The 27,682-nt window shown below is 43.4% G+C and overlaps 1 protein-coding gene across 2 annotated transcripts; it reads left to right on the top strand.

Annotated features, from left to right (window-relative positions):
* Positions 1-492: 492 nt before the first annotated feature.
* LOC149352025 (protein phosphatase Mn(2+)-dependent 1K-like) lies at positions 493-27,237 on the top strand. 2 transcript variants are annotated; one of them, XR_016290683.1, is made up of 6 exons: positions 493-1,080; positions 12,567-12,775; positions 14,893-15,056; positions 18,899-19,048; positions 22,384-23,004; positions 23,068-27,237. XR_016290683.1 is itself a non-coding variant. In XM_089581247.1 (5 exons), the coding sequence occupies exons 1-5, from the start codon at positions 779-781 to the stop codon at positions 22,648-22,650; spliced, it is 1,092 nt and encodes a 363-aa protein (XP_089437373.1). In that variant the 5' UTR covers positions 493-778; the 3' UTR covers positions 22,651-27,237. The 2 variants fall into 2 exon arrangements, 1 of the variants encoding a protein (XP_089437373.1); XM_089581247.1 differs by having other exon boundaries at positions 22,384-27,237.
* The last annotated feature ends 445 nt before the right edge of the window (positions 27,238-27,682 follow it).

Genomic DNA, 27,682 nt, shown 5'->3' with positions numbered 1-27,682 from the left:
AAACACATGCTCGCCGGTGCCGCTGTATGTCTGCAACGACGCGTCCCCGGACGCGGCACTTCGCAGATGTGACCCAAAGCTGGAAGCGGGGCCGCTTTTACTCTTTTTGCTGAGCGCACCGCCGCCCCTGGTGTGCGGCCATCACTCACGGTTAGAGTGAGTGATTTTCCAGGGGGGTGCAGCCGCCCCCCCTTGCCCCCCCCTCCGGACGCCCATGCTTCCGGGTTCGAACCCGGGTATTCCGTCTCAGTAGGCGGGCGTCTTAACCATTGAACCACCGCGACGGGTATCTTCAACCTCATAAATCAAATCTCGTCCCAAAACCGAAACCGAAATCGAAGTGGCCTAACCACACCGTCATATGCTATATCGCCTGTAATTTTTTGCTTCACATATCTATAGAATAAGCTGTCAGACTTAATACCATTACTTATAAAATCACTATTTTTTTAATACAATTTTTATCTACTTTAAGTTGAACGCAGTCACGGTTGTAGCATGTTGTAGCGGTTGTAGGGTTGTAGCAGTTGTAGCGGTTGTAGCCGGTTGTGGCAGATGCGTGCGGTCAGCGGTGCGGTGTGTCAGAAGGCTGTGACGTTGCTGCTGTCGTTTAATTCGCATCCTCAATAGGCCATCGGAGACATCCGCAGAGGAGTCAGAATTTTTTTCTGCACGCAACGTAATTGGTAACATCGGCGCTGTTTGCGGCTGTTACCGACGTTTTCTGTTACTCCCGACAAAGTGCATATTCGTTGCGTGTTCTAGCAACGTCCTTTGCATGTCTCTGTTGCTCTTGAGGTTGAACCTACCGCGGGTGTCCCGCTTGAATAGAGATGTCTTGAAACCTTTATTTCGGCCGCCTGTACGCGAAAAGCAAATTCTCTCGGACCCCGAAAACATCGGACAGCGTCAGCAGCACATTAATTTTGACACTTTAGGAACGTGGGACAATCGGATCGATTTGCCGCTTCTGCTGCAGCAGAGTATCAAAGTTGGCAAGCCTGTGCCCAAAATATCTGGTGAACATGCCGGCTGCGCGACGATCCTCGGCCGACGAACCTACAATGAAGACCGCTACAGGTGTGTACATGTTTTTGTGTGCTGTGTTTGCGTGCCTGAGTTCTTTCTCTGAGAAGTGCACACAAGGGGTGAATTGCATTGCGGACAGCTCGCTGAAAGGTTGGCTTAAAAAAAAAAAAAAAAAGACCTGCGAGTGACCTGTCCGCCTTGAAGTGGCTTGCCAGCTGCATTTCTTCAGAGTTCAAGGAGAGGGCTGAGTCGGGCTGGTTGGTTCATGTTGAATGGTACGGCAAAACAGCGCTGACGGACGGGACGGAAGAAGATGAGACAAACAGCGCATGTGTTTGTCTCATCTTCTTCCGTCCCGTCCGTCAGCGCTGTTTTGCCGTACCATTCTTCAGAGTCTTTGCTGCGTTCATGTAGGATGTCTGCTTCTTTTAACTACGTTCATCTTGACCCGTTGTGTGTTCTGTTTTGTTTAGCTGATGTTCTAGCTTATATTCCGACTGCTTCGATCTTGGTAATGACTTTGACAACCGGTTACGCCGACAACGACGACGACGCGGAATGCAGGAGCGGGCACCTAAGAGCTGCGCAGTAAAAACAAATGCTGACAGGTGAAAGAAGTTATTTAACTTCAGCGGATAGTGCAACAACAGCAGTTGTCTGCCGGTTTTAATGGATCATTAACCCTGCAAGCTGTCGTGATTACTGCTACACATACAGTTGCTCCCCCCCCCCCCCCCCACACACACACGCACACATACTTGTGCATTTCAACCTGCTTCATAGAGCTGTAGTTGGGCAACTGCTGTCTTTGCACATGAGTTGGCATTTTCATCCCTGGCATGCCTAAAAAAATTGGCAATGGAATGTTGCCTTCCTCTCTCCTATTTGTTAGTAGGCTGTCCCAAAACGTGACTTAGCTGTACATTGAATGATTATCCCAAGGGAAGTTATTGCTTCTGCACTAATACACACACTTCCGTATTTATTTGTCTGGGTTTAAAAAAATTCCTGTGCCCTAATCACTGGCCTAATCGAGAGCAAACATTGCTCGCAAGGTAGCGTATTATTGTCTGTGTTCTTTGATACGTAATTAAACATCAATACTTGCCTGATTTTTGAAATTGAAATATTGAAATTGAAAATTTATTTCTCCACACACATTACAGTGGAAAAAGGGGACACTGGGCAAAAAGCTGCATAATGCAGCTTGAAGTAGCACCCAGTACCCCATGAATACGACAGCAGTGTTTCACGAACATCAGGCTTAAGTTGAGCTGAATATCCCCATCAAAACAAACAAAGAAAAAGGACAACAATAGTGTAGCCCTGACCGCGTACACAACAGAGATGCACATAAATAATAGGAACAATAGACAATATAATACACCAAACCTATTTACATTGATGCCACAATAGATTCGAAAATGCACATGACAGATAATAACTGTTTCTTTGAGATGTCTTCTATGCAAACATTATTTGCTGCCAATGTGTTGAGATAATTTCCTAGGTTATAGGATAAGGACTGTTTACGGTATAAAGTACGGCAAAAGGGTAGAAGCCAAGGTAAAAGACACCGGGTATTGTACACTGGTGTGTATTGATGTAGATAAAGGCTGCAAGGAACAGTTGATTATTTGTTTTAACTGCATTTTTGTATGCACATAACAATATGAACGGGTGCAATATATCAACAGACAAAATACCATATTGCTTAAAGTAAGGAAACGCATTGGAATGCCATGGTACATTTGCAATAAATCTGACAGCACGCTTCTGTGTAACTAAGATCTTGTGTTTGTTATGTTTCGTTGTGGTACCCCAGACACTTACTTATACAGTAGGTAATGATTGGAAGTAAGTATGCATTATATATAAGAATCTTTATCTTTGTTGGAAGTGTGTATCTATGTCGACACAGGGCACCATTGACTCGGTTCATTTTCTTGCGGATAGTGTTTACATGTTTGTCCCAACTCAGGGTTTCCGTGAGCACCACACCAAGGCATTTTATAGTGTCTACAACTTCAATTCTAGTGTCACCCAGCATGAGATCAAAACTCATGGAGATAGGCTTGTTCTTTGGACGGAAGATAATGGCATTAGTTTTCTTAGCATTTACTCTTAAACAATTCTTTCTCGACCATTCGCACAAATATTCTAAAAATTGGTTTCCATACAGTAATAGATTTCTTTCATTATCACCGGACAAAAGCATTGTGAGATCATCGGCGTAAGCTATTAAAGTCACAGGTAAGGGCATGTAAAATATATCATTAATATAGATATTGAAGAGTAAGGGGCCTAAAATGCTGCCCTGTGGGACTCCAGAAAAAATAGGTTTTAATGTTGACGATGTGCGGTCATTGACAACCATTTGCATGCGGTTTTCTAGGTAGGATTCCATTAAGGATAAACCTATACCTCTGATTCCATAATGGAGTAGCTTATGCAGTAGTAGACGATGGTGGACTAAGTCAAACGCCTTTGTAAAATCAATATAAATTCCAAGAACGATTTTTCAGTCCTCAAAAGAATCTATGATCAGTTCCTTTTGTTTATTAAGCGCGATTTCTGTTGACCTCCCTTGCCTGAATCCGCAAGGGAATTTTCCGCAAGGGCCTGAATTTTCTTGTAATAACTTAAATACTGGTGTCACCCACAGGTGCAGTTTTTGGAAAGGCAGGTTGAGCAGCTGAAACAAGGGGCTGCGCCCTCTGCCGATTGGGTACTCAGCTGATGTCTTCTGGGCAAGGGCAAATTGTGGGGTTCCTTGAAGATGCTGTTTTGTCTTCTCGTTAAAATTAAAGTCAAAAGGAAGAGCCATCACCCCTCTAACTAAAACTCCACAAAAATGCAACAGTAAGCTTCATAACAAATGCGCAACTCGCCCATCCACTGAGCCAGAGTTTCGGCTGCTTCTTCATCTGGCAGGTAGAGCAGTCTGTCAGATCAGCTGTATGGCTCGCGTCTGCGAAAACTTTACTCACAGCCGGCAGCAGTTTCACCTCAATTCTAGAAAATGCAGGCAAGTTCCATGTTTAATTACATCTCAAAGAACGTAGATCATAACATGCTACTTTGTGAGCAATATTTGCTTTCGATTAGGCCAGTACTTTGCACACAGGAATTTTTAAAAATCCAGACAGATAAATACGGAAGTCTGTGCATGTTCTGCTTTAAATTAAGGTAGACCTGTGGGCTTGTTTTGTTGACTCAGCGCAACTACTGTGTGCAGTGCAATAGAGGCAAGGATGACACAAACAACAGCACACGTGTTACTTCCAACTTTTGTCCAGAAAAGACACCTTTATGGAGGGGGGACACGGGTCTTTGGGACCAAAACATGACCCAAAAATCGATTTTCTAAAAATGTCTTTTCTGGTGTATACAGCTATTATTCTCCAACTCTACCAATTTTTTGCCTTTAGGAAATCTTTATTTTGACTGTAATATTGAATTCAAATCATTGTGTGGGTTGAATTTGTGCAGGAGCAGGTGATTTAATAGCATGAAAATTTTGGACACCCAGCTGTCTTAGTATGTCGATATCTCAATGTCTAGGACAGAGAGACATATCATATTGTTTGCTAAGGGAAGCTGAAGGCACAGTGCATGCATATTTGAAGTGCAATGGTTCAGTCACGCTTCAAAAATTTATAATTATGCAAAATTTTTCTATGCATTATATTGACACCTTGAATATTGCTGTTTCAAGTGCTGTAAAATTACTAATGAGGGTGAAATGGAAAACTGCTTTGATTATTGTACTTTTTGCCATACTATGTATCCATGAATTAAAAATTATTTTTATTGAACAGATTTTGCAGAAGCTGTCAAGGGCTACCACCTCTAATCATTCAGATAGTAAATGTCTTCCATTCCTGTCAGACTTTTTTTTTTTCTGGACCATGGTTCGAGGTTATAACATTCACAACTACCTATTTTATACTACCTTTGTCCTCAAAGACTAGATAGCCCCTAGATAGCCCTCTGGTAGTTAATTCTATAAAAGTTTTAAAGTGTACACGGAAGTTTTGTGCAAAGGTCGATTGATTACATATGCTGGCTGTGGGAAACTGCTCTGCAAAATTAATTTAATGCTGTAAAATCCTTTTTTGCATGCTGATACAATGTACTGCTACACTAAACAAAACTTTAATTGTGATTCTTGCAACTGCATTCGACAAATCTGCACTAGACATTTGGCTCAATCTTTCAAGCTAGGGACATGCATATCATGTCACAGATATTTCAGAACAGATATGTGCAGATATGGACGTGCAGGGACCAGTATTCATCCAATTGGTACTGCACCCGACTTATTCTGACACACTGCAGTCACAAAAAAATGCTTACAGTGCCTACATAATCCCACAACACATTAGCTTATTTAGTGCCTGCGAGCTTAAAGTCCTACTTAACACTGCTCTTTTGAAAACTACACTACTGAAGGCCCGTGTTTTAATATAGCCACCTGCCGAGAGCGGTGTGAAGCATGCGCAACTTTCTCGCCGCTTGGGGTACCTTCTTCCAGCCATCTATCGTGTTCTTTCACCGTGCTCATGAGACCACCTGTATCGAAATAAGTCTGCAACTTTCTCCTCAGAAAATGGAACTCGTCAGTATAGGTGGTAAGCATCGAACCAATCCTGACATGTGCATCTCTCTCCATATTGGTTGCTGCGCAGGAGCCTCCCACTGCCTGCCGAATCTGATAGTGAATAGGGTCTATACATTAAGCTAGATTTATTAGTGTCTGACTATAGTATGTGTTTCTTGCGAGTGCATCTTGATTTCTATGACAGCATATGCAATTCTCAGTTTCAATTATCTTGTAAAAATGCTGCAGAAGGCTGAGCGTCACCCTGCAGTCCTCACAAATCAGTTTTCCTTTTGCACCTTAATAGTATGCTAGTTGATTAAAGGCATGATTGGAACCTATTTCAAAATCCAACTGAAACCAACTGAATATCCAGTTGGTTCCAATTGAAATTTTCAGTGTTTTTTTTAAACTGGAAAGTCCCAAATGGTCCCTTTTGTCAAGTGGTACCACATTATCAAGTGGTTCCACATTGTCAAGTGGATCTAAATTGTCAAGTGGTTCCACATTGTCAAATGGTCCCTCTTGCAAGAGGTTCCTGTCCAGTAACCCACTTCAAGTGGCCCACTTGCGAAATTACCACCTGGGCATATATTCTGGTGAAATGGTGACTGCCCAACGTCACCGTGGTAACTTGCTTGCACGGGGGCCTCCACTGCTGCACAAAACCTTGCCCATTTTCTCTGGCAATGTACTGCATTCGAAACCAGGAGCATCGCCATACAGTCACTTCAGAACATAGATTACTGCGTTGCACTGCTCACGGATTCGGACACACAGCTCCTTTCGCTGTCTATAGGAGCTAAAGTGGCCTCGTCAAGGTGGTGTACTGGTTCCTACTAAAGTCCTTCTGATCGGGTCCATCCGTAACAGAATGGACCGTAAACTCAGTCGGACTTTGACGAGTGAATAGCATGCTATGCCTTTTCCCCTTCATAGCAACCTTGTGCCTTGCTGTTTAAAATAAAGAACTTTCAATCAGTCAATCAATTAGAACTTACTTAATCAGCTTGCTAGTCAACATGATTCACCCTCTTTCCTGAGTCTGCGAGCAGAAGCCATCTGTATACCTCAAAAAGCCTATTTGTAAAAATAAGTGATCGGCTTCCTTGAACCACCTGACATATTTGGACGCATTTAACATGCTCACATATCTTCTTTTCAGGGCACTTCTGTTAAAGAGTCTGAACACTGACTAAAATGTGTCATGAGATTATGGCGGAAATGAAAAGATTGTGCCTCAAACTGCAAGAATTGAGCACTGCAATATCAAAGAAATGAGGATTTGTGATTTTAATTTGGCATTGAAAATCAAATAAAAAGCCGTCTTGCGGCGAAACCCGCCCTTATCATTGCAGTCCTCCACGTGACCACATCTCAGTAAAATATCACTTATCTGTTTTGAGTGCACAGTGGGATTTTTCTTTCAGAAGTGCTCGTCGTGTTTTGTTATAGTTCACACTCTCTCCAGTGCACCATTCGAAGAAAAGCAACGCTCTCTTTGTATCTTCGACTATGCGCTTCTAGCTTTTGTAACTAGATGGCGCCACAATCTTTTTGAGTTTCTTGAAATGAGTGGCAACCACGGCCTTTGAAAACTTTTAGCGACGAGGCGTAAATCACTACCGTAATGGCTTTGAGTGTTGAAACTGAAATGGACGCTACTCCATGTACTAAAAATATCTTATCACTGTCTGGTGGGTGAGATTTATATTAGTTTTTGTTACAGCACTTTTGCCGTCATGTAAAAAAAAATGAAATGAAAAAAAAAGAAAACTAAACAATCCAAGGACCTTGTGCGTTTAAAGTCGTCGCTGTTACGTTGAAAGTTTTCACACTGTACAAATAAAGGCAGGCCGCTCTTGCTCAGATGCGGGAATGCTCCGTAGGAGATTGGTAACGTATGCAACATAATATTTGTAATAGATTAGAAGAACAACCTTAATTAGTTAAGACTTTTTTAGTGGGACTCTCGATTTCTACATTGTTTATGAAATGAGCAAACAAAAGTGCATTTTATGTCCAGCAGAAAGACAAACTGTTATAGCAAGCTGTCTTTTGCTGCAAAAAATGACTCGAAAGAACATGAGCTGCGAAACTTTTATCTGGATAACCCAATTTCACCCGAATTTGAGCTCGAAAAATATTGCCAGATTTTTACCCTGAATTGTGGAAAAAGTAAAACCCGAAAACAGAAGACTACATATACTTGAACTAGCTTTTGCACGTCCTGCAGGTCTGTTTATCCATGCAAGAAAACTAGAAAACATATCACTAAAGAGCAGGAACTATTATGATTTCAGGCATGTTTTCAGAGACTACTGTTAAGTGCTTTCCTTGTACCGCAGTTTGAGAACCGTTTGAAATGAAAAAATGCAGCATTGAAGTGCAACTCTGGAAAGTTTTCGAACATTTTGAGTCGACTATCCGTGCCTTGGCTCCAGTTAAAGGAGTATAGACACCTAATTTTGGTGGCATGTTTTCTTCTCTGTAATGATACGGAAGACATTACATGAATTGCCATGTGGTATTCGCCTACGACTGCTAGATAATTTATAATAAAATTTCTTTCTCGTGCTGTTTCAGTTTTGGTTTCAACAACTGAACAATGGCTGTGACGTCAAAAAGAAGTTATAGGTCACTTGAGTCATGAAAAAACTGCGATCAATTGCTGCTTAATCATTTTAAATCCCTACAGTGCTAAAGCCAGCCTTCCTTGAGGGCCGTAATGACAATGAATGTAGAAGCACCGATTATATTGCAGTTTTTCATGCCTCACGTGACCTATAACCTCTCTTTAACATCACATTCATCATTCGTTCATCGTTCGGCTGTCGAAACCGAAACAGGACGAGAGCTAAATTCGATCATAATTTATTTAGTGGTTGTAGGAGGATACCATGTGGTAATCCGTGTATAATGATGCCTTACACCTCATTACAAAGAAGAAAATGCGTACCCCAAAGTTAGGTGTCTATACTACTTTAATACTTTTTTCAAAATATTGAGGGAGACAATTATAAAATAGCAAAAACCAGGAAACCCAAACTGAAACTGGCTTTTGACCAAAGTATGATGTCACAAAAAGCCAAGTATGACGTCAGGGATACTTTAAAAAAACTTTTGTTTTGTGTTGATCGGCTAAACTGGTGAATAAGTAATGGTTTCGATCATTATTTGATTGAAATGATCAAAAACAAGGTCAAAATTTTTTCTTTCACCAAACCCAGAGCAAATAACGAGTGTGCAGCTCATGATGCCCATAGAAATCACCTTGATGGACACCGTGAAACTGGAAAATATTAAATAGTTTGTACCGAAAGAAAATGCCACTCAGCTGCGATATTTGGCATAAAGGATCAGAGACTCCAGAGAGTCTACTGTGAAAGTTTCTGAAAAAATGCGTGGGTGTCAAAAAAATGCCGGAGTTGCCCTTGTCTCTTTTGGTGTTTTTTTTTCATGCTTTTGATCATTTCCCCCACTGGAGCACTTTTCTTGAAGACTTGTTCTTCTATATAAGTCTGTTTTTCAAAGAAAAACACCCATAATGAAACCATGTGTGGTGCATCCTTAGATCCTTAGTTTATGGAGTTGTTTTTTGACACGCATAGAAACACTTGTTGGCCTGAACTGCTGGATTGCTATTCCTTTGAGGCCCATAGACGTAGTAACCGAGAAGCTCTGATTTGTTTATGCATTTATTACTTCTTAAGGTCATCTGACATAATATCTAGCATCCAGATATCAGAAAATTAAATCCTTGATTGCAAAAATGAACCCACAAACATGAGCGAGTTGGGCTTTTATTGGTGAAGCTGTCGCTATAGCAGAGATCAAACATACTTCAAGTTACAGTGAACTTGGAATTAAGAAAAAAAAAAAATGTAAAGCAGTTTCCTTCACATGGTCTAGCTCAAGTAAGCATCGCACTTCTCGCTGTCTGCAAAGGAACCTAGAATGCCATTTGGGAAGTCTTCAAGCGCGTGCCCTTTTGATCAAGTGATGAGAGACACCTTTTTTGGTGTTTCCTGAACTAGTGAGAGAGATAGAGAAAAATTTTATTAAAGGCCAAATTAATACGTTGTAAGTACTTTTCCTTCACAAGAACCAATTGGTCGACATGAGTTGCCCGAAACCATCCATGCCGGCCACTGGGAAGGTGGGGGGTTGGTGTATTGGACGGAATGGATGGCTATGGATCAAGCGAAAAGGAGTTGCTCCACATTCGCATACGGGCAAAGGGAATTTGGGCAGGTGGGGTTGGTGTGAAACCTATAGAGGAACAGTCGGACGGGGTGACGAGTGGATTAAGCTGTATGGCTCTGCGAGGTGGTAAGCAGGTGTGTGGTGGAGGTTATGTCTGCAGAAATTGTTGGAGATGTGTTTAATGCTGCTTCAGGGTCTTCTTTTAGAAGTGTGCCTTGTCCGCCATGGGTGGGGAAGGCCAGGGGACCATCGGCACCCATCTATAAGTGTCTTGTGGGCAAGCTGATGGGCCAGCTCATTTCTGGCAATCCCTGCATAGCCTGGCACCCACACCGTAGTGACTGAGGCAGGGGAAAATTGTGAGAGAGCGTGGTACAGGTCATTGTGCAAGACCTCGAGAGGGCGATACACGTGAATTGCCCGAATGGCTTCCATGGAATCCGTGCAAATCTGGTAATGAGTAGAAGGATAGGGGAAGCAAGTTCCGGAGTAGCATGCATGATGGCAGCAATCTCCAGAACAAGTGGAGTAGTTGGATTGAAGTAGGGGCCAGCAGTAGGTGTAGTGGGAGTGGATTTGGAATATGTCATGATGACAAAGGCAGTGGAACCGTGAGGAGGAGAGCGTGATGCATTTACATAGCAGGTGGTAGTATCTGCAGAGAATGGGTTGGGGTGCAGGGCCTGGGCCTGACGACGGCCTGGTTGCGGGTCGGCGGTCATGTGGGCAGGAAACGGTGTGATGCAGATTGTCAGGTTGTCATGTGGGCTGGGCCAGAACATGCACAGTTCTTCTGTGGAGTTCAAAGTATTTTTTTCTTTGCACCCACATATTTGTGTGAGCAGGTCTGCAGAGGGTATGGTGAAATTACAAACATTATTTTGTGAAAGTTTTGTGCTCTCATTCAAAACACTGGTTGAGAGTAAAAATTGTCTGATTTTATTTGGAAAGGAAAGGTTGTGGCATTGACAGTAGATAAAAAGTTGTACCTTAGGTTGTGAGGCATCATGTTGCTTCTTATTCATCTTCAGTGTGAGCATATGTCTGCAGAATACTTTTGCACGGATGGGTCAGTTATGTAGGCAGGGATTACTTTGTTGTAAATGAATTCACCATCATCTTCAGAGGGCAAAAAGGCCTCTCCCATGTCTCTCCATTAACCCTGCCCTTTTCCAGCTGCAGCCACCTTATCCCTGCAGACTTCTTAATCTCATCTGCGCACCTAACTTTCTGGCATCCCTTGCTACACTTGCCTTCTCTCATTTGGAATCCACTCCATTAAAGGGGCTGCAAAACACTGCTTGAGGGGATACCGGCTATACTTCAGGTGGCTTCTTTATGTCACACAGATGCTGACTTAAAAAGAATTACAGGAATCGATGCACAGGAACGGGAGTTATTCAATGAAGAAATTTCAAAATACAAGCAAACAAAACGCTGCCCTCAACTCGATTTTGGCCAGGCTTCCCACTCCTATTTCGCTCTCCCAATGACGGCGCCTGGCGCAACCAATCAAAACAGCCTGCCAGAGCACGTCGCGGAAGTTTGCACTCCACGGTTGCCTGCTCTCTGTAACTTGTTCTTGCTTAGTCTGGCAGCGCCGTTTCCATGCAAGAGCCCCTGGTGGTAGGTAAAAACGTAGCGCAAAGAAACAAGGACACAGAAAGACAGACAACACACTGTGTCCTTGTTTCTTTGCACTACGTTTTTACCTTTCAAATATGAACCAACAAGCCCAAGAATACACCCCCCTGGTGGTGTATTTTTATTTGACTTGCTTTGCAGGGCTTTTATCTAAGACAAACAAGTTGTTTTTGTTGATCTAATATAAAACACCGACAGGTGACAAAATGTGCCTCTATTTACTCACACAATTTGCAGTATATTTACTGTTCGTCCAATCATCAAGCTCACGCCAGGTGATGTCATATCCGCTGCTAAAACCCGCCACTGTGTGGGGACACCATCAGAGCCATGAATTTGTTTTTGGGAGGACATTAAAATATTAAAAAACGGAATATACGCGGTATTACCGATGCTAATAGCACTATTGTAACTCACTGTATGCGATCAACAGGCAAAACAGTCAACTAAGATTGTGTTTCGGGGCCCCTTTAAGGACTAGCGGTTATCTCTCCTTCGCATTACATGCCCTGGCCAAGCCCATTTCTTCCTTTTGTTTTGAACTAGCATGTCATTAATATGCGTTTGTTCCCTCGCCCACTCTGCCCGCTTGTGGTCTCTTAATGCTACACCTATCATTTCTCTTTCCATAGCTCCCTGCAATGTCCTTAACTTAAGCTGAACCCTTTTCGTTAGCCTTCACGTTTCTGCCCCTTAAGTGAGTACCGGTAAGATACAGCTGTTGTACACTTTTCTCTTGAGGGATATTGGTGAACTGCCATTCATGATCTGAGAAAACCTGCCATATGCGCTCCACCCCATCTTATTCTTCTAGTTATTTCCCTCTCATGATCCAGATCAGCAGCCACTACCTGCCCTAACACATATTCCCTTACCACTTTCAGCACCTCGCTACCAATTGTGAACTGCTGTTCCCTTGCGAGACTGTTGAACATTACTTTGATCTTCTGCATGTTAATTTTAAGATTGTGCTTCATTAATCTATTATGGTTCGTGCACATAGTGTTCTAGAACAGTTGTGTTGGTATGTGCCTGCTGGTAGGGAACTTGCTCTCAGTAATCAAAATCATTGTGCATTGTGCAGGGTCAAGGAGCTCACACCCGACCTCCTCTACTTTGCCGTGTTTGATGGGCATGGTGGCTCAACCTGTGCAGACTTTTGTGCGGAACACATGGAGGCACACATCATGTACTGGGTCCGCAGAGGCCAGACAGACCTGCAGGCACTGCTCCAGTCAGCATTCATTGACATCAACAATTCCTTCGCAAAATATGTTGCCTTTAACTGGCCAGGTGAGTGTTGGAAACACATGGCAACTAAAATGGCTTTTCATCAAGTTTTGTAGATAATGTGGAGAACTCCCTTTCCTTTGGAAACATGCTACCTTTGCTGTTGTTTCTCAGTGCACCACCTGGGAAAATGCTTGGTTTTACCTCCAGTGCAAGCTATTTCCAGGGCTGTGACTGCGATTTTGCCAGGCATGGTTTGCTGGATGACTGTCAGATTCATGTAACTGAACTTTTAAGTTTTGCGCTGAGACATAGCTAATGAAACGTGTGCATCTAAAGGCAAAAGCAGCAGTAGAATGCGTTATATGACAGAACTAAATTTCTTTGCAACCTGAAGCGACGTCCGCTCCACACCTTTGTGTGTGACCACTAAAGGGCATCTCTTAATACCTCGTTATATGCTTAAATCTCTCTCTTTCAGTGCAGGATCAGGATAGCCTACAAGCTGCTGGCTAATCTTTGCATGCGAAGTTTTCAAAATGATGGATGGTTATATCTTTAACTTGCTGTTTTCAACATTGGGAGTATTGAACCTTTTTCTTGTCGAATTTCCCCTCTCTGTCTTGTTTGTCTAGCATTTTAAAATGTTGAGTTTTTCCACAACTGGTGGTTAAGGCAGTGCACCTTGAGCAGTGTCATCGTAAATGTAGTGGAAGTTTCAAAAAGCATGTATCCGGGCAGTGCCAGTGCAATTTTCGCTGTATGAAGTGGCTCAAGAGTGGCCTGTAGGACTGGTATCTGTTGATGGCAGTGAGCATTTATTTTGTGAACTAAATCAACGACACCACTCAGCACTTTGGGATATGTCTGCAGTTGGCTTTGAAATCATACATTTAGGGCAGGTGTGCTCTTAATATATAGTCAAGACCAGATATATCAGACCCGGATATATATATAATTATTATTTACATTGAATAGTCAAAACGTCACCTTGAAAATTCTATGCAAAACTACAGCACTTTTGTTCATGTTTATCAAACTCGCATTCAGCAGAAAATTTGATACTATATCGAATGGCTTACGCCCTTGCAAGGGTGCTGCTCCTAACTGCGCTCTTCGATCTCTTTTTGTGTGCCGGGACGGGTCGGCAGCTGCGCGGTTTATTGCGCACCTGCTGGCAGCGCTAGTGCATTGAAACCACATGATGAGATGAATGTAGGGGGTTCTTGAGGGCAGCTAGCCTTTGTTCTCTTGTACTCAGTTTTCATACCATGTCTCTGTCACGTGGTGAAGCCGACTTAATGAACTAAAGCCTAGTGGCTGTGCTCACCTGATGTACAGCCCCTTTCACTCTTAGAGGAGAACTGGAAGTGCGTGACAACTGTGCTTTGCGAAGTGCTGCTGCCGACAACCGGAGATAATGGGCGGCACAAGGCGCATGTGCAGATGAAGTAGCCGGCCGGGCTTATTGCGCATGCGCCTTTGCCATTGGTTCTTGCCGGCTGTCGGCAGTAGCGTTTCGCAAAGTGTGGTTATCACACGCTTCCAGTTTCCCTTTAAGTGGGAGAGGGGCTGTACTTCTCTTGCTTCACTGCTAGAGATTTTGAAGAAACAAGTGTAGCTTAATTCTAATGAGATTATTCTATTTATAGTGTACTGATAACATGATTATACATCTTTTGATAGGCAGCGGCTAGTACTACAGCGCTGTCTGCTGTGGCTTCGATGCAAAATAGGTTAGACCTAGTAACGTGCCTTATGAATGTTGCGCTGCCAGCACGCCGGCGTTGCAAGAAACGTATCACTAGCGTGGGTGCAATATATTCTTTTTTGTAGGTTACAGATAAGCACATTTATTATCATTTTTTATATTTTGAGTTATAGATATATCAAACTGTTTTGTAATCCCCATCAAGCTCGATATATTTGGGTTTGGCTGCATTTATCTGTGGGGGCTGCTAAAAAATGTGCTGCTACAAGGAAGAGTAGTAGTTTAAACATTTTAGCTTGTGGCAAGTAGTTGTTTGTTCACAGAAACTCGAGTAGCCCTTCAACTCTAGCTTTCTCTTGGTGCACACTATGCGAAGTATTCTGGGGAGGATCTGTTGGCATTCAGGCTGAGTAATGGGCCAGTAAACGTGTGCATACTGCTGTTGTTTCGTTTCCCCCCTGATGAGCAGACGGTGAGGAGGCATCCTCTGGGACAACCGCCACTGTGTGCCTTCTGAGGAGCAGCACTGAACTGTATGTGGCCCACGTAGGCGACAGCCGTGCCCTGCTGTGCCGCAGTGGTGAGTCACGCCGCCTTACCACTGACCACACTGCTGGCCTCAAGCTGGAAGAGGTGGGTGTCCCAGTGAAAGTTGTTCAGCATCTGGCAGCTGCAGCAAGACTGCAGCTTTGCTAACTTTTTTGTACGCAGCCACAGCACTAAGGCTTCATAAACGCATAAATTTAAAAGGATAACCATCCGGCCTTCTCCATGTTTGTGTTTTGTATGCATGGTTCATGCACAGAATGGCGCTCAAAGCAAAGGACAGAAAGTCTCAATCATGCTGTGTTGCTAAATTATCTTTTCGATAGTGGCTGAAGTGGTTATTCCTTTTTTTTTTCTTAATAGCTTTAATTCCTGTGGCTGAAGGTAGGCTGTCCTTTTTCTTCATTGAAATCCACTTTACTGCGAGCAAGCAGCCTCTCCACGAGGCTTGCCAGTTCCCAGTCATGTGTGAAGTGGCTCAGGAAGGTTTGAAGAGCACTCTTGGCGTGCATGTGCTGACAGTGGTTTGCAACTGGAGTAGCAGGTGTGATTGGTGCAATCTGTGCATGCACTTTGTCACGTTAAATGTGCATGACGAGCAGTTTAAGTAAAATAGTTACAAAAATGCCCAATTTATTAAGAAAAATAAATGTCAATGAATTTCTTTTAAGATAGGAAAAAAAAATCGCGAAAAGGCAAATCTGTAACTGTATACCATGTACATCATTCCTTTCTTCAGTATGTAGTCAGACACCTTGTTAAATCATATACCAGCAATGTGATAATTAGTCCAACAGTGACGATTATCCAGTACTGTTGCACTGCTGATTGCGAAGAGGATTTGAAGATTGAAATGATACAGTACTTCTTTGCCCACTGCATTGGGTATGATGCATGTCCTGATAACATTCATAACTTTCGAGGAGGCTTGTTCTGCTTGTATGTGATGACCCATCAGCATGTCTTGGTGCCCATGTGTTGGTTACATTCAGTTTTCTTTGTTGGCTTGCTTGTTAGTGGTGGCATTGACAATAATTTCAGCATTCACGGGCACCCCAGCAGTTAAAACGTTGTCAGCATGCAGAAGATTATTCAGCCGAATTCCATTCAAGAGAGCACTCTACTCATAAAATCACGGGGACTGCCAGGAGTCTTAGAATTTGCAGGAATGGCACTGAAATGGGAAATGGTTGCCTTGAGCAAACAAGCATATTTTTCAGTTCATACTTTTTATCGTAACTTGTTAAAGTTAATATTTGAACTGCTGGAGATGTATCAGATTGGTTCAACATGAAGGTTGCAGTGAGTGCGAGAACCCCCAAGTGGCACAATTTCTGGACAGATAGCTTTATTCTGAACATTTTCACTGTGGTGAAAGCATGCAAAATTGTTGAAGAGGACACAGTTTTGGTTGCTAGCACATGGTAATATAGTGGCCGTGATTGCACAAACTTGGGTGCACCTTGTCATTGTTTAGTGCACAAGCTTTGCTAATACCCCTGTCACACAGGCAGTTTCAATGCCTTTTAAGCCAATTGTTGAACTGAACTTGGATCAGCCGGTGCCACTCAGTGGTTTTCAATTAACTCAGAACTTGATGGAGATCAGCTCTGCGGAGGTTATCAAATGGCCATTAGAATCTTGGGGCCCTTGAGAACGAGAACAGCCTCACTTTCGCCATAGGTTGAACAAGATATAAAAACTAAAAATAAATGATGAAAATCATTTTGTTTTTATTAGATTTCATACTATATTAACTTGTTCTCCAACTAATATTTATTTAGTAGCCAAAGTGACAGCTCCGCAGACTGTCGGATGTAAACGAGCGAATGCCGCTTTCATTGTGCACCGTATCCCTGTGTTTCACTCTCTTCCGCCTCCGTGCGCTTTGTGATGACTGAGAACAAGAAGTGTGCCACAACCGCTGCAACAATAGTAGCCATGAACACGACAAAGAGGGCCTGGGTGGTCACTGGTCTGTGGTAGCTTTGCCAGCAAAAGATGAAAGCTTCTGAAATGAAGTGCGTATTGTTGCCTATCATTGCTCTGTAGTCGCTGTCTGGATTAGGCTGAACTGTGCGGTACTTGAATAGCAAAAATAGCTCTTCAATATGCAGCTCATGGTTACTGCTTCATTTCCTATTTTTACTACATGTTGCTGCACCTAGTGCCATCTGTTGGATTGCATGCGCACTGCTCAGTGATCATTGAAATTTGCCATGTGGTAGTGGCGCATGTGGATGGACCTTGAAAATTTCGATGCCCATTGACACAACAGGCATTGAGGTTGGCTGTGTGACAAGAGTACAGCTATGGGATGTCTAAGTGTATGCCCTTGCCATGACTTGTGAATATCTTCTCTCAATCTCATCTAGCCACCTAACTTTCTGCCGCCTCCTGCTATGCTTGCCTTCTCTTGGAATCCACTCCGTTACCCTTAAGGACCAGCGGTTGTCTTGCCTTCGCATTACATAATTCAAACCTTTATTTATTCTAAACAACCCTTTGGTTCCCTCAGCATCAAACCATCTCTTAATTTGACTTGTGCATTCATAATTTGAACAGATTTTCAAAATTTTTGTGCCACTTCGAGTTATTATCAAGAGTCAACTGTGTCAGTGACTGAGCCAACATGGTGGTCGTACTGCTGCGTCTTTTGCAAGCTAGGTGACACTACTTGTTTTGATGGCATGTAGTATTAGTACTAAGTGATGCAGTGCGAAAATTTTCAACTGGTGCAAGTATTTCTTGCTTGCACTTTTGTTGCACTGATTTTTTTATGTAATCTTTGAGCTACATTCAGATTAAGGTTTATAATGGTGTTGTACAGCATGATTTTCTTTTATCATGCAGCAATATTGAAATGTGTTGCAAGGCAGTTCGAAAGAGATGAAACGTTTTTATAGCATGTATGGTTCCAGGATAATATCAGTTGTAATTAGCTGATGCTCTTCTTGATGATGAAGTTGCAATCCTGTATAAAGCAGACAAAGGAATCGAAAGAGGTGCTCGTTATAACATACAAGACGGAAGCCAACAGTCACTGAAACCAAGGGTCATAGGGGATTTCTTTTTTCTATTTGTGGTTTTCGTCATTGGGAGATTAATATAAAGGAATTTAAAACCTAAGAAGCTATAATTTTGTGCACGCCGAAACAGATGGAGCTCAGTAAGTTTCTTGTTTCTATAATCCCTTCAGGCACTATGTGTGCATTTGTACACACGTCCTGGACACTGTGAAATTCCTGTACAGAAGGTGCAGTGTACAGAAACGTGGGCAATATAATAAAGTGCTGAAATGTGTAAAATTGTCCACCAAACCATTTCAGGTCAGGCATGCGAAATTAATGCTTAAAATCGTTGTTGAGGTCGACGCCTTCGCGTTTTACGGTAGCTTTGGTACGGCTGTGGGCAGTGCGCATTTCCTTTTCTTTGTTTTGCAAGGATGAGTGCATTAATAAGTGCTTAGAATGAGCTAATTTGCTCACATAACAAGTTCTTATTACAGGAATCAGTCAGTGCATTATAACTCAGACCTTGAAACTAGTGTTGAGTCACGAAGTGGAGGTATGAGATCTCGACAAAGACTGTATAATTAAGCATTGTGAGGGATGGAAATTTCTTCTTTGCAATTTTGACATGCTGTATAAAATATGAAAATGTTAACATTTTCTCCCATTCGGATACTAATCTGCACCTTAAGGGGTATAACGGAATTTTACAAAAGGTAAGAAAGGTTAAAGGGCTGGTGTTGACAGCTTGACAAAAGAGTTTCTGTTCCAAATTCGTAGTTTTTTTTTATTAGTTTTGGGCCATCAGTGTGCCTGGAATAGAGTCAGATGCTGCCAACATAAACAACTTTTAGGGTGTGCAAACTCTGATGTGGCTCCAATATCACTGATTTCTTTGTGATGACTTTGCTTCATTAGGAGAGGATTAAAATGTCTGGTGGCAGGCTCATCTCAGACAGTCATGGACGCCATCTTGTGAATGGACGTCTGGCCATGACTAGAAGCTTGGGGGACTTGGACCTCAAGCCATACGGTGTCATCGCTCTACCAGACGTCAGATCTATGGAGGTGAGAAGCTGGACCCACATCTGTTGGTCTTCCATGCCAGCAAAAGGAGTATGTGGGAAAAGAGGTCTGTAGTGACTCCTGCAAACAACACCTGTGAACATTTTTGCATAATATTGTTGGCACAGTAATGTGTTGGTGTATAGCTAAGGCACCTAACTTTCTGCAGCGGAAAATTTTAAATTCTGCAAATGAAGGGTAAAGAATCCGCAAAATTTCTCGGGAAACATCAAATTGTCCTTCAGAAAGCACTTCTCATTATATTCGAAACCAAAGTATGAATGTACAGGGTGTGTCTGGAAAGTAATGCAATTTTATCCGTAGAAAAAAATTTATTCAGGATATCGTTTTAAACGTTTAAAATTCTTCGAAGTAGTCCCCTTTGGCATCTACACATTTTCACCAGTGACTCTGTCATGCACTGTACGCATCCTGGAAGGCGTCAACAGAAACCGTCTTTAGAGCCTTTGTCACGGTGGTTTGGATCACTTCGTTGTTGCCAAAACGGACTCCTTTAAGGGCGCTCTTGATTCTCAGGAACAGGAAGAAGTCTGCCGGAGCCAGGTTCAGGACTATGGGGGGCTGGGGCAGTGTCACCAAATTGTGCTTAGCCAGGAACTCCCTTACGCACAGAGCAGTGTGGCTGGGAGCGTTGTCGTGGTGCAACTGCCAGGTATTGGTGATCTTGTTTTGCGCTCTGAGGACCCTTTTTCTCACTCTCTCGAGCACATCCACGTATTTTCGATGTCGTGCACAGTGGTTTTTGGAATATTCAGAGTCTCTGCTATCATCTGCACACTCATTCGACGGCCAGTGTTCAAAAGATCATGAACACAAGACACATTCTCATCACTTTTGCTCGTTGATGGCCATCCAGAGTGGGATTCATCATTGATGGCTTCCCAGCCCACCTTAAATGCTTTCAACCACCTTGAAACTTGAGAATTTCACAAAGCAGAATTCCTGTAGGCTTATTGAATCATTTGGTAGGTGTTGGCAAGACTGTTATCGAGTTTAGCACAGAATTTGATTGCGTACTGTTGTTTACATGTGGATGCCATTGCACGTCGTGACACAAGCGCTATCAGTGGGTACACAGAAGCAGCGATCCTGACGCTGCCAGAGCTTAGAGCAGACTACGCTAGGCAGTGATGAAAAGCTGAATGTCCCCCCCACCTAACCCTACCAATCTGAGCGCGGTAGGACCGACAGCAGGGCCCCCCAAAAAATAATTGCATTACTTTCCGGACACACCCTGTATAGCGTGAATTTTTTTTTTTAGAGCTCTTCATGGTAACTAAAGTGACCTTTGCCACCAGGCTTCAGAGCCACTTGGAGAAGCAACTTTTTAATGACCTTGGGGCAAAGTGTGTGGTGTGCAAGTGCAAAGGAGGAAGTGGCTGTGGATGTGGAAAGAAGGGTGGTGCGGGTCTTTGAGAAAGAGAGGGCACTAAAAGAGTTGAGTGGAGTAGGGTAGGGTGAAGCAAGGCAAAGGGGTGTAGAACTGGGCAGCTCAAAACAGGGAGTAGCGGTGGTTGTCAAAAAAAAAAAACTGCGCAAATACGACGGGACAAGAAGAGGCACAAGGATACACACACAAAGTGCAGAGACATAAATTGAGGTAAGACATGATGTTGGGCTAGTCGGTTCATAGTGACTGCAAAAAAAAAAAAAATGCAAAGACGATGGGACAAGAAGAGGCACAAAGGTACACGCACAAAGTGCAGAGTTACCTTTGCTTCTGTTACCTCATTAATAAACTTTGATCATTTTTTCAACCGATAATCACTGGTGTTAGCGTTTGCACCATACAACTAACTGAAAAATGCCGATTTCCCAAGAAGAAATAAACATTGAAAAAAAACCTGATGATTTTTCTTAAAAATAAACACTGGAAAGTCCATAGCCTGGGTGTATCCAAATGTACACTGCGTCCCTGCAAGTGGCACTTCTCCTAGTGGCGCCTTTCAATCACTTTTCGCGTGTGGCGACGGGTTGGCTGCGTGGCCTTGGGCACCTCCTGACAGTGCTAGCGTTGTGAAGCCACATGACGAGGTGAACGTGAGGTGTGCTTGAGGATGGCCTTCGATCTCTTTTACATACTCATTTTCCACGCCACATCGCTGTCATGTGGTGAAGCCAACATAACTAACTGTAGCTTTGTGGCGGCTCTCGCGTGGAGTGCTTCGCTCACTGTGCTTCTGAAGGCATTGCGGAAACCAACTGTAGCTCAAGTTTAATGAACAATTATTCTATTTATAGTGCACTGGTAACAGGATTAGACGTCTTATAACAGGCAGTGGCTGGTTCTAAAGAACCGTCCGCGGCAGCTTCGATGCGAAGCACGTTAGGCATAGCAGCGCCCACGCAGGCGGAACATCACTGCAAGAGCGGCGTCACTGATGTGGTTACAATGTATTCTAGCTTCTAGGTCACATATAAGCCATTCTTCTGCTGTTTTTTATGTATCAGATGATCAGTATATCGAATTATTTCGCGATTCCCGTCAAGTTCGATATACCTGGTTTCAACTGTTTAACTGTATGCAACATTTTTATTGCTTATGATTTTGAGCGTATGCAAATGAAATTATCAATGAGGTTGTACTATGATATGAACGCATTAACTTGTGAAATGGTGAATTTCAACGGGCTGCGCAGCCAACTGCCCTGGCCAGCAAAGCACTGCAGTTCAGTGGCTAGGCCCAGCATTGAGCAGTTGCATACCAGTAACCATGGTAGCTAACCGTGACTGCCTTAAGCTCAAGTTCATCATGTCACTGCTAGTGGTGCGTGCTCACATAGCTTGCCATTGGCTGTGATCATCTGCCATCAGTGCACAGTAACTTGTTACCTTGGCTCCCTTATTGGCAGTCAGAGTGCCTGTCATAATGTTCTTTCCTCCACTGTTTTCCTCTGCCCTTTCTTTTCCCACACACCTGTCGCGGTGGGGGCCCGTTCTTTTCTTGGCTACGTGGAAACAATCACTTAGTAGGGTCACCAGCATGGTGCTAGCGTGGGACTAGTTGGAGGCCATTACAGATCCCTCACGTGCCCTCGGTGCTGAGCAGCCACGTGAAAAGGCCTAGCATGTGCTATTGATTGCATAACATAGTCAGCTTCTGACTCTGATAAAACTCCTTTTAGTTAGAATGATCAAGTTATGCCTGTCCATGTTCTGAGTTGCATTGGGTTCTAATGCAGTGTGGAAAATGTCTTTGCACTACACAGGTTTTTAGATTTCTCAATTTGGGTTAGTACTTTTTTTAGCTCATGTGATACTGTGTGGAAAAGCTTGTACATTGCCCTCAAGCTTGTATTACCATTTCTTTTGCCCAGGTCAAGCATGGCAAGGATGCTTTCGTGATTCTCACTACAGATGGTGTGAATTGCGCCATGTCTGACCAAGAGATTGTGGATGCCATCAACAGCTGCAGTTCACCAGCCGAGGCGGCAGGCTTTGTCACTGACCAGGCCATGCACTTTGCATCGCAGGACAATGCTACTGCAGTCGTCATGCCCTTCGGTGCCTGGGGAAAGTACCGAAATAGTGGTGGCGTGGCCAATAGCTTTGGTCGGCAGCTGCAGTTTAGCCGGAGGTTTTAGCGGCTGGTGTTGCCGTGGGAGTTGCCTGTGGAACGAAATTATATTTTCCTAAAGCATGTGAGGTTGACTACCCTCGTTTTATTGGTGTATATCGTAAGAAGTGCAGGCTGCTCATGCACAGTGGACAGTCCACCTTTTTGGTATTACAGGTGCAGTCTTCTCCTGGAACGAGTTCTAAGCCTACCTTTCAGACATGTAGGCAGCAATTGCCTGTTTAGCCAGTGTTCCTTCTCTTCTGGAAGAATGGGACAGGAAGTTCAGTTGACAGTTGTCAGAGGTTTGACATGCTTTTGTATGGCAACTTCGTTTCAGCAAAACCCTCTACTTACTGTAATTTCCAAAAGAGAGTTGTAGGCATGTTAACTTCCCATTGAAAGATGCACAAGACTATGGGTACTTCCAATAAGGGGGAAGTAGGCATGTTAACTCTCCTATTGAAAGATGCACAAGACTATGGGTACTTCCAATAAGGGGGAAGTAGGCATATTAAATCTCCTACTGAAAGACGCACAAGACTATGGGTATTGGGGGGAAAAAAAAGAGCAGATTGAGACGAGCCTGCTGCATTTTAATGATTGTGCAAAATGTAGCAGTATACTGGTAGCAGTGTGACTTTAATTTTCAAGCACTTGGAAAGCACTTGGAACAGCTTGCTGTATAGAGATGGAAGCTGTTTTGTTCAAGAGATCTATGCGAACAATTTATACCTTATATGGTGCCAGTCAAGCTTTTATGTGTGTAATTTATTTTTTCCTGCGAGTACAAGTCTGTAAAACAAGTAAAGTTTAAACATGGCTCTTGAATAAAGCAAATCTTCAGTCTTCTGCAAGGTATTGTTGTTCCTTGGCATTGCATTTAATCATAGCCTATTATGAGTTTACACTAGATCACAGGAACCACATTACTTGCTTAGCACAAAGTGGAGCAGCTACTTATTGCTGCACATCACTGTTTTTTCATGCAGCTTTTCCAGTGCATTACTTGGCAGATTTCTTTTGGCAGTTGTACGTTACAAAATTAACTTTTGAATAAGTTAAATGTGACCATTTTTCTGCTTAGATTAGGCAAGGCTTTGTAATAGATCGTGTTTGCTGCAAATAGGGCTGTTAAAAAAGCCAGGCTGGCGGGATTCTTTTTAAAAATGTATTATTGTCTTTTTGTTTCTCACAGTTCCTTGAACTAGTGATTCTACTGTTGTTTGAGTTTTCCTGTGCGTGTCTTATTGAGTGTCAAAATTTGTAGCCTGCTATCTTGAATTTACCCGCTGCGGTGGCCCAGTGGTTAAGGTGCTCGTCTACTGAGCCAGCGTACCCGGGTTCGAACACGGCCGTGGCGGCCGCGTTTCGATGGAGGCGAAACGCAAAAGGCGCCTGTGTGGTGTGCGATGTCAGTGCATGTTAAATATCCCCAGGTGGTCGAAATTATTCTGGAGACCTCCACTACGGCACCTCTTTCTTCCTTTGTTCTTTCACTCCCTTCCTTATCCTTTCCTTTACAGCGAGGTTCGGGTGTCCACCGAGATATTTCAGGCAGTTACTTCGTCATTTCCTTTCCTCAAAACCAATTTTCAATTTTATCTTGAATTTAAGGTGGTGTGACCTGTGCTGCAAACGCATTGTTAAGCTCTTGTGGTCAAGTTGTGTGTAGAGTGGTGACAAGATGGACTTTTAATCACCTTAAGATAGTGGCTTGCTACAGATGCGGCAGTATTTCAGAAACACTAACAGAGGGTCAGTTAGGCTTGGTATCTGTTGTGCTAATGATGCTGCTACTGCAAACAGTAAGTAGCGTGGCCAAAATAAAATGCTTTGCTGTATTTGTAATTGCAGACTCAGGCAGGGCATTTACAGTTCAGTTACTAAGCTAGGAGATTATTGCATTTTTGCATCATGCATGTGCTCACCAGCCTAAGCAAGGAAGCAGTGGGGTGACAGGATTGAATTCCAGCCTTGATGGAACTCTGCCTAGTAGTGGTCACTGCAAGTTATTAAAGGGCAACTGACCAGGGTCAGGAAATTTCAGAAAAACAAGCCCACTGCATAGATGAGGCATCGAAGATAACCACTGCAAAATACTAGAGCCATGCGCGCCCCGAAAAGCTGTAAAAATTCAAATCAAAGCCTGCTCTTTCTTTCCTTCCACAAGCAAACGTCTTCATCGTCTACTCTGGCTCCTGAGCCTTCGGTCTGACGTCATACTGAAAACTTTCGCTAAAGGCATTCCATTGGTGTGTCTTTCTGACTGACAGGCGAAGGGTGGGCCTAGCTGGGGCGTCGCGTCGTCTGCTCATTGTGCGAACGCTTTCTGCAGCGCCTTCTGTTTTTGCACATGCCTACAAGCCCACATGAAGGGGAAAAAAAAACTGAGGAGGGAGCGTGTGGCGACAGCCTTGAAGCCTAGTCATAAAAATAAATAGATAAAAAAAGCAAAACGGAGAGATTTGGTCCCCCCCCCCCTTGCCATGATCACCGGACAACAGCGCGGGAAAGACAGGACACAATGACAGACCTAGTCGGCACTGGCCTTCCATTGGACATTTATTTCGTAGATCAAGGAGCTGAAACAGAGAGCCCGACAAAGGGCAAGATTGCACAAGTTGCTAAAAGCCGCAAAAAATAACTTAAAAAAAACAACAAAAGTGCAGGGAGAAACCACGGACGTGTTGGCTGTGAGCACAGCGCACATCTGTGGGCACAGCGGAGCAAGGCCGCAAAGGCATGCGCACCAAGCAATGCGCAATGACAATGGAGAGGCGGGGACAAACACGGGCCGGTAAAAGACACAGGTAAAGCAGTTTTGTTGTACACCCAACCAGGAAGGGTGGGGAAGGGAGTGGAGAATGTGAAAAAAAAAAAAATGCTTCAAACAAACACAAAAAACAAACAGCAACTGGGGAGAGGAAGGACAAAGAAAAAAAAATGCAACGAAACACCGTGAGGAGACCCAAAGAGCAAAATAGAGAGGGTGTTGGGAGACCCCCCGCCTAGCAAAAACAAGCAAAAACCAAGAAAAGAATTCTTTTCAAGGCAGGGCCATGACGTAGACATGTGACACACTCCACCAGACACCATGCCTCCCACTAACATTGGAGGTGAAAGGGCGGTTTTCCCTTGCAGAGCCTACTTGATGAGGCGCAAGAGAGAAAAATCTTGAGGAGGGAATGGGAAGAGAGGAGCATGGCGAAGTAGCTTGATTGCGATGGCTGTAACTACGCTATTAAAGAGTCTTTTCAAAAAATATTTGCGGCCGTGCCTTCCGGGGACGATGCCTCGCTACCAGAGAGGTAGAAAATATTTTCGACAAGAGGGAGGAGGCCCGCCTTCACACAGGAAGGACATTTCGTGGTAGTCAGTTGCCCTTTAAAGGTGCTGTGCTCATGAATGCCACCACTGTGGGCCCACAGGCTAAACTTGTTCAAGCTGTACTTGTGTGACAACACACATTTGTAACAAACCATTTGTCACGGACAGCTCTTGTGGTTGTGTTATATGCAATGTACCTGAGTTCCTCTGGTTCCTTTAATTCATGTTTTCACAGGAAGCAAGGACTAGTCAAAATATAGAGTGAAAAATGTACCACAGCAGTACATATGTGTAATGCTCACAGAAAGTAAATGTTGCAACTCTCTTCACTGACGTTGCTAACATTGTTTAGTGTTGCTAGTAGTGTGCTATTATGCACAGAATAGGCTGTGTGATCTGTGCAGTTTCAGTTTCTATTTTTCAGATTTATGCATTTAGGTCATGTTTTCTAAAACTGCTCTCAGGACATATAGGTTCTTTTTGCATGCCATGAAAAGCTTTATGATCGTTTGCAATAGCATTGCTATCTCTGTCTGCTCACGAATTAACAAATGGAATGTGTGTTAAAGCAGTGCTTGTATTGCTTTTCTCTTCTTTTTTTTTTGCCAATGTACTTACGTGTGTTATTTTCTTGGTTCAATAATTGTTTGCGAGAAACATTTAAAATTGCAAGGCTTTCTTGATTGCTGCACAATGAGCTTGGACTTCAGTTTTTCGGATTTTTTCTCCAATATGTTGTTTTTTGTGTGAGATGCTGCCTTCAAGCTTTGTTAGTGCCCAACTTTGTTGCCATGCTTCTGGTGCAGGGGTTCTCAATCTTTAGCGTCAAGCGACCCTAATGGCTTTCAGAAGGTGTTGAAGAATTCTGGTTGTCTTGACTTTCGCCTCTTCCTCGCTAAGAACTCTGCAAAAAAGAGTATGCAGACACACAGCCCCTCAGTAAAATGGCCAAATTCAATTAATTACTGTAAAAAGGACATAACATCTTGCTGTAAGAAAAACTGCAGTACGGTTAGTCCCAAAATAGAATGGCTGAAAGGAAAAGTGAAGGTTGAGGCATGCATGGATTTAGGTGCTTGGAGAACCCCGAGAGCGCCTAAGGGTTCCAAAGATGCCAGTTTGAGAGCCCCTGTCCTTGTGCATTTGGTCTCCACAGTGAGCGAGCAGGAGTTAACTCTGGCAGGTGCTGTTGATTCCTGTTCTATTTATTTACTGTGCATTCTGCTTAGAGAATGTTTGGTGGTAGTACGCACAAATTAAAGAGCCTATGTTGTTAAGAGCTGCACTGTTTGTTTCACCTCTTTCCTGTTCGTAAATTGATATTACCTTTATTCTCATGCAGAGTGGTTAGTGTGAGCTACTTCGGAACCAGTCACAGGCTGGTCACAGGCAGGCTATCTGTTCTTAGGATAGATTGACCTGATGTGTGTTTTCACCCCAGCAGGCAACCAGGAAATTGTTAACCTCTGTGTAGCTTGCATCATCTGTCTAACAATGCCTGTCACCTCGTTGGCTGCATGGTGGGCGGCATGAGGAGCCTGGCCGCTCTTGCTAGTTTCCGTAGAAAAGGGTGTAGCATGTATTGTGCACCCCAGTAGGACGTGTGATATAGACCTCTCCAAAAAGAGGCCCATGGGCGCCGCCATATGGGGCACTGGGCTGTGCTCGTAGTACAGGAAAGAGTTGGGGATGAAGCTCCCCCACGTTCTCCGCACAGCCCAGAAAACCAG

This window comes from Amblyomma mixtum, chromosome 3, assembly GCF_055824585.1.
Source record: "Amblyomma mixtum isolate Tamu chromosome 3, ASM5582458v1, whole genome shotgun sequence".
NCBI classification, from domain to species: domain Eukaryota; kingdom Metazoa; phylum Arthropoda; class Arachnida; order Ixodida; family Ixodidae; genus Amblyomma; species Amblyomma mixtum.
Note: the sequence above shows the minus strand (reverse complement) of the source record. Positions and strands in the feature narration are given on the sequence as shown.